Source organism: Artemia sp. Qi Xiang Cuo, chromosome 4 (assembly GCF_049724085.1).
Source record: "Artemia sp. Qi Xiang Cuo chromosome 4, ASM4972408v1, whole genome shotgun sequence".
Taxonomy (NCBI): Eukaryota; Metazoa; Arthropoda; class Branchiopoda; order Anostraca; family Artemiidae; genus Artemia; species Artemia sp. Qi Xiang Cuo.
In genome coordinates, this window is record NC_142797.1 from 52,668,231 (window position 1) to 52,681,854 (window position 13,624).

A 13,624-nucleotide genomic window follows, 5' to 3' on the forward strand; every position below is an offset into this window, starting at 1 on the left:
CCAAATGTTAGTGTCAGTACCGCTGTTGTATTTCCTTTTTTTTCTCCATCGCTAGCAGGTTACTGGAAGATCAAAGAGAGATTGGTGAAGGATTTGTTCAAAAACTAAAACTTAATCTTACGCACTTTCTTATGTTTTAGTTGACAGCGCCAGAGTAAGGTGCCATTTAGTATCAAAAGTGACACTTCTTGGTACGATATATGGAGTGAAGAAAGGTGGGAAACTGATAAGACCCTCTTAAGATAGGAGCTTTGAGGAGAAATTTCTGCAACGAATCTGAACTCGATTGGTTGCCTAGATAAACCGTCAGGTGAGGCAGGACATGGTACCTCCCGTTATTATTTCCTTAATAAATAAAGCTTTACGTATTTCATCCAGCAGACAGACTGTTAAGCCAGTTCGATGAAGATATTCAAGTTTTGGAGAACAGGCAGATTCAGGACTTTCTGTTAGGAGAAAAATAGCAAGATTTGATGGGAGACTCAACATACGAGTTACACTAAAAAATCAGTCATCCCAAAATAAATCATAAAAGTTCAATATTTTGGGAAAACCAAGTGCCTTACGTATCTTCCTTAAGGTTAAACTCGTTCTTCTGTCAAATTTAAGCCAATAAATAACTGAAAAAAGTGTGTTTTAGGTATTTCTTCATCTTTAAGAGAGTTCCCCCAAGATTTCAGTTTTCTCTGCAGCAATACGTTGAAAAGTATTTGGGGAAACACTTTTTCCACTTTCACTATTAAAAGTTGGTCCACAATTTCAACGTTAAGCATTCTACACCGCTGAATACTCTTATGCTGACGAGTCTATAGAAAATGTAGGGAAGTTTCAGTAAAAGACTGGAATAAATACTGAAACTGCGCAAAAGTTTGAAGCATTGAATAAAATCATATATTTTTCATGTTACAGGAGCAGCTGTAATGTAGTAAAGAGCAGAATTCAGTTAGTAATAGCCGAAAATAAAAATGTTGTGTTTAAAAGGATTATTTAGTGTGAAAAATTTGCCATTACTCTTTTCTTCAAAATGGTAATGATAATCAGGGCCGGATCGACTAGGTTCTAGGCCCGATCTGAAAATTTTTCTGGGGCCCTCTCTATATATTCAATCGTTAAGTTAAATTCAAATTTAGTATATATATATATATATATATATATATATATATATATATATATATATATATATATATATATATATATATATATAAGACCGGGATTCCGGCGGCTTAACCGCCGGGCCCCGGCACGCGGCAGGCTTCTGTATACAGATTCTCACTGTCGCTTGTTTTCTAATGCAGACAATTTGAGCCTTTTCTTGATGTCATGACGTCCAAAAGGACCTTAAATTAGAAGTGGTGTCTTTGTGATATTACATTTTTTTTTAATCGACCTATAACTTTTGCCTCGCCTTGCCCTTTGTCATTATGACAGACATATCACCGAACCTTCGTTTCTTTTAATTGTTCAGGTGCTGGGAAAAAAACTTCTCTTTCTTCCAACAATTTATCTAGTCCAGGTTTTTTATTTTCAAAGGTATGGAAGGCGTTGACGACCACCTTAGTTTGTTTTAATTGTTCAGGTGGTGGGACAAAAACTTCTTCTTTTGCCTTGGCTTGTCTTTTGTCATTATGAAAGACGTATCACCGAACCTTTTGTTTCTTTTAATTGTTCAGGTGGTGGGACAAAACTTATTTTTCTTCCAGCGGTTTATCCAGTCCGTATTTTTGATTTTACAAAAGTATGGTACGTAATGATGAACTTGTAAGATAATTCTTATAAGATAAGATAAGTCTACAAACCAAGATTAGAATATTAGAAGCTACAGTGATGACAGAGGTCAAATATGGCTGTGAAGCATGGACGCTCCGAAAACCTGAGGAAGATTTGCTAGATGTTTTCCAGAGAAATTGCTTAGGGATTTTACTGGGCACCCGGCTGACTGACCGTATGTCAAACAATAGGCTATACGAAAAATGTGGTTCAATAGCGCTCTCTAGGGCTATAATGAAAGAAAGGTTGAGATGGCTAGGGCACGTTGTGCGGATGAAGGATGACAGATTGCCAAAGATTGTTCTTTTTGGTCAACCGTCTAGGGCTAAACGGAAAGCAGGTTATCCTCGTCTTGGGCGGGAGGACGTCATAAAGCAAGATTTAATTGAAATGGGAACTTCGTGGGAGGGTGAAAAAAGGGAGACTTGGAATAGATTGAGACCGAGGAAAAGCGTGCGTAGCTGTGTTGGCCTCAGGCGGCTTGGTGCTGCGGTGAGTTGTTAGTAGTAGTAGTAGTAGTAGTATTATCAATTTATTTGGTTCGTTACACCTCGGCTTATCTTTTGTCATTATGAATTACGTATCGCCGAACCTTTGTTTTTTTAACAAAGGTATGGGGCACGCGGCATGCTTCTATATATATTGATTCTCAATGTCTCTTTTCGTATAAAAGCAGAAACATTTTGAATTTTGTTTTTTTCATGAAGTCCAAAATGACCATAAATTATTAGTGGTGCCTTTGTAAAATTATATTTTTTTATTGGACCTTTAATTTTTCCCTCGGCTTCTCTTTTGTCATTATGAAAGACATATCGCCAAACCTTTGTTTCTTTTAATTGTTCAGGTGGTGGAACCGAAACTTCTTTTTCTTCCACCGGTTTATCTAGTCAAGGTTTTTGATTTTACAAGGTATGGAAGGCATTGACGACCATCGTTGTTTCATTTAATTGTTCAGGTGGTGGGACAAAAAATTCTTCTTTTGCCTTGGTATGTCTTTTGTCATTATGAAAGAAATATCGCCGAACCTTTGTTTCTTTTAATTGTTCAGATGGTGGGACAAAAATTTCTTTTTCTTCCAACGATTTATCCAGTCCATATTTTAATTTTCAAAGGTATGGTAGGCAATGATAACCTTATCCAAGTCAAAATCCCAAACCCAATCATCATCACTATTGTTTTCAATTTTTTGCTTCGTTACACCTCGGCTTATCTTTCCTCATTATGAAATATATATTTCAGAACCTTTGGTTTTTTAGCAAAGGTATGGTAGGCATCGATGACCTTAATTATGTCAAAATCCCAAACTCAATTATCATCGCTATCATTTTAAGTTTTGACACGTTTTGATTCTCGCTGTTCAAGTTGATTTTAATTGACTCACTGCTCTTCATTTTCATTTGTGACTCCCTCACTTGTTCGAGTGTCGTATGTCTTCTAACCCCGTGTGTCTTTGGCCTTCATTTTCATTTTTAACGCACTCTTATTGTTGTTTTCACACATATTCTAATTACCATTGTCTTCCCTCTCCATTTTCATTTTTGATACGTTTTCGGATTTTGATTACTTCAGACAATTTAGTAATGGCCTTTGCTTTAGCTGTTCGTATTGGTGTTGTCGCAATTGATAGTCCAGGTTGTCAAATTTCACATCTTATCACTAGACGTCATTTGTTTTTTTTTAACAAAAGTATGGTAGGCATTGATGATCGAAAAATAAATATCACTCTAAGAATAAGAATTTTCGTTGGTAGTTGTCAGGGCTTCCTTCCTGACTTCGTTATATGTTCCTCTTTCATATGTTCCTCTCTGCTTGTAACTGTTGTAGCTGCACTACTGTTGTATGAAATAACTGGATTTTGTTCTTCATTTCGAATAATACGAGCTGAAACCCAGATGTTAACTGGTAAATCAACCCATAATCTTTGTATGCAGTTTAATGACTTTACACTTCTGAAGATAATATTTATTTTTATGTCAATTTTTAAAGGTATTTTTAACTCTATACTGAATATTACTGATATTACAGCTCATGTAAGACTATGAAACGCGTTATAGATTAGTTTGTTGTTGTGAGGCTACGCACTCACTTTTGACTTCTAAATCAACAGTCTTGCTTTTTTTACTTGAATTTTATGTTTTCAGTAAAGTGCTAGTTTTCTATAATCCTGGAAACATCGGGAAATAGCATCAGTTGGTTTATTTGCAATAGTCTTATCGATGTGTATTAGATGGGTTGTGAAGTAATAATGTTTGTTCGTTTTAAGCTTCAACTTCGTTCTTTACTTCCCTCAGAAAAACTTTGTTTTTTAAATTAATATTATATTAAAGCCATCTTACAAAATGGTTATGAAGTATCAGATCCGGTTGTCGATTGACCGCTTAAAATGTGAATTGCAAGGGAAGGGCAACCCTCATTTAATTTTATTTTCAAAGAAAAGATTCTCCATCATGCATACATCCCACTAAAGCTTATTATGAGGTGAACCTAAAATAAATACAGTTGAATCTGATTTAAAAATAGGGGGTTGTCAAATAGGCTAGTAAAATACTGGTAAGTCATGAAAGCATTTTAAAAATATGACAAAATATTGGAAAAAGCCCTAATGACCCCCCCCCCTCCTCCGTGCAAAATCATTAAGGATTGATCTTTACTGGGCAGGAAGGGCAATCATATGGGAGGAAAGGGGGAATATGGTCCCTTCAACTACAGATTAAATTAGGAATTGAGTTACAACTTGAATGTTTCGTACCATAGACATAAATGACTGGATTTCCAGAGTTTAGGAAATGGTTGATTAGTATTTTATTTCGGGAATCAGAAAGGTGCATTTCTATAGTTAGAATCTTTAAAGGAAATAACTATCAATATTAGGATATATAAGACAAATAAGTTGCCTTATTAACGAGTCCGTGATTTTTAGCCTGCTTAATGACTTTTTGGCTACTAATTTTTTTTTTTGCTTGTGATTTTAAGAGAATTTAAGTTCTCTTCTAACGGTTATCCAAATCATGGTCGTTAAGAACCCTTAGTGGTATTTTAAACTAGTCTGCTGTTTCCTGCAAGCTACTTAAGACTTTTTGTTCCTAAAGCAGTAATATTGATTTTTGCAGTATTTGTGCGTGCGCTTTTGGTTTTCAGTAAAGCCCTAGTTTTGCCTAATCCTAAAAATACAGAGAAACATCAGCAGTGTCTTGTTTTGCGCCAATTTTTAAGAAACATTTTCCACAAGATTGGAAGCATAATTTTCGTTCTCTTTAAGTTTCATTTTTCACTCTTTACTTCCATCACCAAAACTTTTTATTACTTTGAAAGCCGTGCCACCGTGGCAGTATGTCTTTGAAAACTTGAACATTTTATTTTGGGTTTTTCGGTACCTCAGAACTCTGTGGCTATTACATTTTTAAGATATAGTACTTTGGACCTATATTGGCCAAATTCGCGGCAGATGTTTCCTGTAAGTAACACTTTACTGCGGCAAAGTCTCTTTTATTCTTTAAAAGGAGCAATAATGGCAAAAATTTAACTCGAATCCACCTCTTTTCATATGATTATTGATTCGATACTGCCCTCCTTAGGAAAACCTAAACAAAACAAACAAATGCGAAAGATAGCAAAATATGGATAAATATTCTGGCATACTATGATAGTAGAAATATGATGGGTAGTAATATAGAAATTCATTGGTTAAATGTATTTATTGTTTAAAACTGTTGTTTCTTCTACTTTAGCTTAGGATGAATGAGATCAAAAAGTGAACAAGGTCTTTCTTACCTTTATATTGGTAAATTTTGAATTGAGTTTCAGAATTAAATCCGTATAATTTCTAGGAATTGTACTATTTATATCCGTAAAGACATGAAATAATAATTGGCCACCTCGACAATGTTTGTATATACTCTTTGTGATGTTGCTCAGCCTATCCAATATATTTGGATGACGTTCTGTGAGTTGTCCTGTTAGAACTACGTGAATTATGTCTGTTCTTGAAACTTGATGGGATTCAACATGGTTATTATCTGGGCCAGATGTTTTGAGCAATGCTAGCCACAAAAGAAAAATGATCACAATCAAAACAGAAATCTTCCGTAGGCCCGATAGTAATCTCAACGAGCCAATGTTTAACTTCATCTTTGTTATCCAGGAAACTTTTAGACCAAACAGTATTGTCACAACTCAATCCAAGCAGACACATACAAGCGCACTGAAAAGAAGAAATTTAAGATAAATGGGGAGAAAAATAATGTATATATATATATATATATATATATATATATATATATATATATATATATATATATATATATATATATATATATATATATATATATATATATATATATATATATATATATATATATATATATATATATATATATATATATATATATATATATATATATATATATATATATATATATATATATATATATATATATATATATATATATATATATATATATATATATATATATATATATATATATATATATATATATATATATATATATATATATATATATATATATATATATATATATATATATATATATATATATATATATATATATATATATATATATATATATATATATATATATATATATATATATATATATATATATATATATATATATATATATATATATATATATATATATATATATATATATATATATATATATACATATACATATACATATACATATATATATATATATATATATATATATATATATATATATATATATATATATATATATATGTCGGTGGTTTTGACTAAAAGCAACAAATAAACGGAGTGAAACACGAAGCCAAAATTCACTTTATTTATGTTATGAATTTTTGAATTTGTCAACCAAATGGCTCAAGTTTGATTCTGGTAAATGGGAGTTCTATCTTAATTATATACATATTGAATATAAGTAAAAAATTTAAGCTACCAAGTCATCGGAAAGAAATATCGCTTACAGTCTCTAAAAAGAAAAGTCTATATAGTTTTTCAGGAAAACCGAAAATAACATAATGAGTGTGTGGGAAAAAATACAGATACAACTACTCTATTACCGTTACTACTAACAACAACAGCTCACTGTAGCACGAAGGAGCCTGAGCAAATATAGCCAAGTACGCTTCTCCTTCACCCCAATATTTTCGAAGATTCACTATTTAACCCCTCCCCTAATGAAGTTCCAAATTTCTTTAGATCCTTTCCTATGACCTCTTCCCACTCCATTCCGGAACGACCTGTTTTTCCTTTGGTCCCATATGGATGGCCAAAAAGGACAATCTTTGGCAATATGCCATCTTCCATTCGTAAAACATGGCTAGCCGTCTTAACGCTAGTGAGGACACTGGAGATAAATTTAGAGAGTATAATCATTCCCTATCTCAACCATTAGACAAAGCCGGGCCGAGATGCAACTGCTCCGGAGAACCTAGATAGACAGATAGACATATATATTTCTCAGAAAAGCCCCATGGGCCATGGATATTACAAATTCAACAAAACACATAAAACATAATAAGTTCAAGCACATTTGAAAATAACACTACGATAGGAAACCCTCCATATTTCTCATCCCCACAATCACAAAATTTCCCAAATTTTTAATATCCCCTTTGCAATTACTTCCTATTTTATTTTCTAAACGGCTTTTATGCATGACATCCCTCCCAAAAATTTCCATTCTAATTACTTCAGTTCTTCACAATAACACATAAAATGTTCCAAATCTTCAGACTCCCCGCATAATGGACAAATGAAGGAACATTCCGTAACTTAAGCCTCCCTAAATACTTTCTTCTCCCCCCAAGCGGCATAAAATTCCCCATTACTAATAAAACACATTTTAAAGTATCATTTTGGAGCCCAAATTTTACATATATTTCTTCTCCCCAGGCTTCATTAATTGTTCTATATATACTAAGGGATTGTGACTTAACCTTGTCTTCTTTCCAAACCTGGATCTCTTGATCTTGTAGCACTTTTTCCACAGCTTTTGCAATCAATCCTTTTTCCACCCCAGGCCCAATTTCATCGTTCCACCAGCATGATAGCCCACAATTGTCTAGCATACTCTTAATTTGCACAGGCCAAGAATCTTTTCTCTCTTATCCCATAACACATCGTTGAAAGCTTTTTTGCTAACCAATAATCTGGCATACCAATAATTTTTTCCCGATAACCTACCATGCATACTAGCCGTTTATTTCTTAAGCTAAAAAGACCCAGGTCATCCTTTATAACAATGCTATTAAACTTTTTATCTAACCCTAACAATTTTTTATAATAATGAAGCTGTGTCCTCTCCATTTCCACCCCCCTTTCGTGTCCCCGTATCTCTGCCCCAAAATTTATAGCAGGTTCTATTCTACTTGCAAAAATACGTTTTGTAGCTTGATATCCTTTGCTCCTATATCCTAAATAGAACTCTTTGAGAAAATTCCAGTTAAACTTTTACCTTTACTTGACATTAGAGCTATGTTTCTTGTTCACTTACCATTTGAAACAAGTATACAGCCAAGGTGACCATACTCCTTCACTGCTTTTATAACTCCCCTTCAGTAACTAAATTTTCTCCTTTTGTCTTCGCTCCCCTAACAAAAACCATTACTGCTGACTTCTCTTGATTTTAAATCAGTCTCTTTTTCTTAAAATACTTTTCTACACTCTCTAATGCATGCTGCATATTCTCTCGACTATTTGCCAATAAAGATATATATTCGGCGCAGAAAAGTGCGGACAGTTTCTTATCAAATAATTGCACTTCACTTACTTTCCTTCTCCTTAAATAGCAATCAGTGTCATTAATATACAACGAAAACAACTTCGGTGACAAAGTCCAACCTTGTTTTATCCCTAGCCTGCTAAATTTTCCCTCAATGTTTCCTTTTCAACCCGCATTACAAACTATACCGTTAAATACATTTGTATTAAAATTCTCACAAACTGACGCGGTAATCCTACTGTCATGCTTGCTATTGCTCCTGTTTTGGCTGTTTCAAGATATCCGTCAACAGAGTAATACTCACGTTTTCATGAGAAAACCCTACCATACCTTTCCAATGTCTCTTGGACATCTAAGAACTCCATATCTAGCGGCATTCTTTCTATTTTCACAAAAGTGGGTTTCGTTTCGCAACTTTCGACGTATACAACTCTTTCATGAAATGATAACATCCCGTCTTCAGCTTTCGCGAGGAACTTATGGAGCTTGTTGCCATTGGTGATCTTCACATACATAGTTTTTCTATATCGCAGCCCTTGTCCGTCTATACCTATCAGGTTCTCTTTTTCGACTCCATAATGTTTCAGCCATTTTTGTACTTCTACCTCTAAATGTACATCTCCACCCGGGAAAGCCACAAAGCTCAGAAACGCAGTGTTTGTTCGTACACGGTAATCCTAAATTAATCAAACAATGCATAAGAATTTCCCCATTAACACTATCGAAAGCACCTTTTAAGTCCAAAAGGCAACAAACAACTTATCCTCTTTTTTCCTGGTATATTTCCTAATTAAACTGGTTAAAATAAAATTTTGATCTATAGTACTAGAATTTTCGCGAAATCCTGCTTGCATTTCAACAACTTTCTGTGATTTTTCAAGCCACTTATCTAACCTATTCCCCAACACTTTTGCGAAAAGTTTACTTACACCATTACCCAAACTGATCACACGGTAATTCCTGAGATTCGTGCTTTCCCCTTTTTTATATAACGGTATGGTGACATATGTTTTCCATTGCTCTGGCCATTGGTGGTTGTTGATAATTCACGAAAATGTTATAGCGATGATTTGGATGACCTATACTTTTGCCCATTTCCATACTTATATTGGGACTCCGTCTAAACCAGGAGCTGAATTACCCTTAATTTTTTTCACGGTCTTATCTTTTTCATCCTCGGTGACAGATCTTCACAATTTGTAGTCCTCTTCCTTCACCAGTCTCTCTATAATTTCTTCCTCAAGCAAGTCCCCGCTCATTAAATCTCCATCGGATGTGTGGCTCCGGATTTCTTCTAATTCCTTGTTTTCTACGTAGTCCGGTCATCTTGCTGCCTTGACTGCACTCTTTTCTTTGTTTCTATTCCCAGTTGATTCTTTAACAAGCTTCCAAAACTCTTTTGATTCATTCTTTCTAAAGACTGACCTTAGCCTTTCAGCTTTTTCAATATCAAACTTCCTTTTTTTTTACCTTTATAAGATTCTTATATTCCTTTCTTTCTCTCTCTTGTAATTCTGAAACAGTTGTTGAAAATAATATCCTTCTTCATTTAAATTCAATACCTTCAGTGCCTCCCAAAGTTCCACCCTTTCATTCCTACATTCCCCACCATGGAATGTCCTAATAGCCTGGTTCCCTCTATTTTTGCATATTTTCTTTCTCGCGCCGCAAACTACCCTAACCAAAATTTCTAGCGCTGATTGAACATTCCCTTCTTGGGGTAATTCTGGACTTTAATCCAGTAAATCTTGATTACTTATTTCCTTCATTAATTTTTCAAAATTATTCTTATCATCTTCCTGCACTCTTAGTCTTTTATGAAATCCATCCCCTGAATGAGATCTACTTTTACTTTTATGCTGCTTAATTGTGAGGCTGCTTTCACGACCTCTAAAGTTGCATTAATAGGAAAGTGATTGAACCCTACGACCATTAATACACCAAAATCTATCACCCTGTCACTCAAAGAAAGACTAGTTAAAATGTAATGAATTATGCTTGTAGAATCCCCCGGCAAACAAATAAACTCCTTTTGATTCTCATCATTTCTAAATCTACCATTTAATATCATTAAATTTTCATACCCGAAAATTCTAATAAATTTTTACCCCAGTTATTTCTACGACGGGTGGGGTCCCAACTTGTCCTCTTTGGGAGAGTCGTAACAATATCTTATAAATTAACAGTGGGTATATCATCTTGAACAGAACCCAAAACTGGTAAAATTTCTACACACACCCCTGTATAAGCATTAAAGTCCCCCAGAAAAAAAAACTGTGATTCGGGAGCTTCCTTGAAAAATTACGTTTTTCATGTTCTAAAATTGACCACCTATCCTCTTCCGAAAAAGAGCTTGTTTCGGGGGGAATGTAAACAGCACAAAAACAACTGGAATGCAAGCAAAACAAGCTCTAAGCCAAACCAAGTTACAAGATTTACTTTTCAACCAATGCATCTTTGTAGTCACACTAAAATTCTTGGAAACTAACATTGCTACACCGCTATATGTTCTTCCATTTTTAGATTGTTTTCTATGCGCTCCATGATACTCGTATCCCTTAAAAATTTTTGGTTCTTTTAGCCATGTTTCAACTAAGCATGCCAATTTTTTTTATTTTGCTAATAAATGTCACTGCTTAACCCCTTAATAATTTGTTCACTGCTTACCCCATGGATGTTCCAAGGTACTATTTTGAAGTTTGTTGTATTTCCATGGCCCAACTTATCCTATGTATCGATTGCCAGAACCCGAGCCCGAAGTTTGCACTTTTGTCCCTGACACAGATGGCTGATCGTATAGCATGTAATATTATGTTCCCCTTCCAATCCTTTTTTTGTAATTTTCAATCACTGCCTCCACTTCCTCTTTGCCTAGAGTTTCACTTGCAATTTTTTGTGGGGTATCAACATGTCCAAATCTGATATATAAAGTTGGGGGTATCGATCTAGTTAACCAAGTATCCACTGGCTTGACGCCATTTTCAATTAAAACATTCTTTCTCGCTAAAAGCTTTTTCCTCGCCTCTCTCACTGCCTGCAGAGCATCATCAGTTACGAAAATCTTCGCAAAAATTAATTCTTTTTTTTAATCTTTTCGTTTTTCAAAATCATGGTTCTTGTTCTCAAATTCTCTGTTTCAATCACTATAAATTTCTTTTCTTTATACATATTAATTAAAAAAACTTTTTCCACAAAATAAGTTTTTCAAAGAAAAGTAAAGAACTCTATTAAACAAAAAATGAGCAAAAATAAAATCAAATAATCTACCAAGCTCGAAACTACTACAAGACAGCATTTATAAATAAATTAAACCAAAAATGAACAAAAATTAAAATAAATAACCGAGTCAAACTCAAAACGAGCAGAAATTAACATAAGTAGGGTGCAAAACCCCTATGCCTTCCCAAGGCCAGAACGAAATTTGCACTTTACTGAAAAATATAAATGTTTTTACTTTTATAACTTTAATAAATCAAATAATTTTAACATTTTGACTACTAAATATTAGTATATGTATGTTAAACTGACAGTGCACATTCATTTGTATTTTTCAGTAAAGTGCAAATTTCCTTCTGGCCTTGGGAAGGCATAGGGGTTTTGTTCCCAACTTATGTTAATTTCTGCTCGTTTTGAGTTTGACTTAGTTGCCCTTAGATCACTTTCGACTATTAAAAAGGGTATTAGCCCTTTGAATCTCCAATCGAATGAGCCCGTTTTGAAGTTTCTACGACAACGCCTTCTATAAAAACCTTATATGCCCCAAGGGCATAACTTAAAACCCTTGCCCTGATGGTTGTGGGGGAGTGTCCTCCTCAAAAACATATTTTCTATCCGGAAATCAACTACGCTGAACAAAATGGCTATCTCGAAATTTTGATTGGATGCATTTGGGGGAATGATTGGTGTTGGGGGAAGGGGGGGGTTCTAGTTGCCCTCCAATCATTTTCGACTATTAAAAAGGGTACTAGTCCTTTGAATTTCCAATCGAAGGAGCCTGTTTTGAAGTTTCTACGACAACACTTTCTATAAAATCCTTATACGCCCCAGGGCATAACTTAAAACCCTTGCCCTGAGGGTTGTGGGGAGTATTCTCCTCAAAAATATATTTTCTATCTGGAAATCAACAACGCTGAACAAAATGGCTATCTAAAAATTTTGATTCGATGCTTTTGGAGGAATGATGGGCGTGGGGGAGGGGGTGCTAGTTGCCCTCCAATCACTTTCGACTATTAAAAAGGGCACTAGCCACTCCCATTTGCAATCGAATGAGCCCTTTTCGAAGTTTCTACGACAACTCCTTCGATACGAAGTGCCCGGGTATGGAGAAAAAACGAAAAAACAATACATTGTGCCCACATCGTTCTTTAGTTAGGCAGCGCTAGCGCACTGCCTATGATATCTTACACCATATCTGAAGTCCAGGGCCATTTCAAGATCATCCGTTAATAACTTTTCAAATCCCGTTCTTGCTTCTTTTTCATCGTTAACTCCCATGCTCCAAATCATAATGTTCTTTTGTCTTTCCCTACTTTCTACTTCAATTAGGCTTTATTTTACTCCACTCTCCTCTTTTGACAATTGGGCACTATCTTTCTGCATTGCGCAAATTTTATTCTTTACATTATTTGTCTCTTTTTCAATCTCACTCATTCTCGGCGATGATACCGCCTTCTCTTTATAGGACCCCTCTAGCACACCGAGCCTAGATTCTATGACTTTTACAAAATAACTCAGGTCATGTAACGGTGTCGAATTAGACTGTACCACTGTTAAAATCGTCGATATATTGTCAGCTAGCGATTTTATACTGATCTCTTCGGATTTCTGTGACTCCATTGAAAAATAAAAAACAGAGGAATTTAAGCTAGTCCGTATAAGCTAGTCCGAAGTTATGCCAAGTCCGCGTTTTCAATTCAAGAAAATTCCATTCAAGAAAAATAACTGGTTTCACTGTCAGGTTTGAACTGAGATATAATCCTAATACGAGTGCACTGCTCGAACTGCATATAAACAAATATAAACATAAGCGACATTAGATTTCTTCACGGGTAGGCATATGTTTGGCAGAGGAGAATAACTGGAAAGGCTGTAATAATGCAAAAGGTAAAGATAATATTAGCTTAAGAATG

At 34.6% G+C, this 13,624-nt stretch overlaps 1 protein-coding gene across 2 annotated transcripts in view; it reads right to left on the minus strand.

Annotated features, from left to right (window-relative positions):
* The window catches only part of LOC148953222 (uncharacterized), an 81,412-nt gene that overhangs the window by 22,913 nt on the left and 44,875 nt on the right, over positions 1–13,624 (minus strand). For both annotated transcript variants that reach the window (XM_089087581.1, XM_089087580.1), the window contains exon 2: positions 5,539–5,968. In XM_089087581.1, coding sequence (XP_088943707.1) covers positions 5,539–5,895 — 357 coding nt within the window. In that variant the 5' untranslated portion in view covers positions 5,896–5,968. The remainder of the gene's footprint in view (positions 1–5,538; positions 5,969–13,624) is intronic.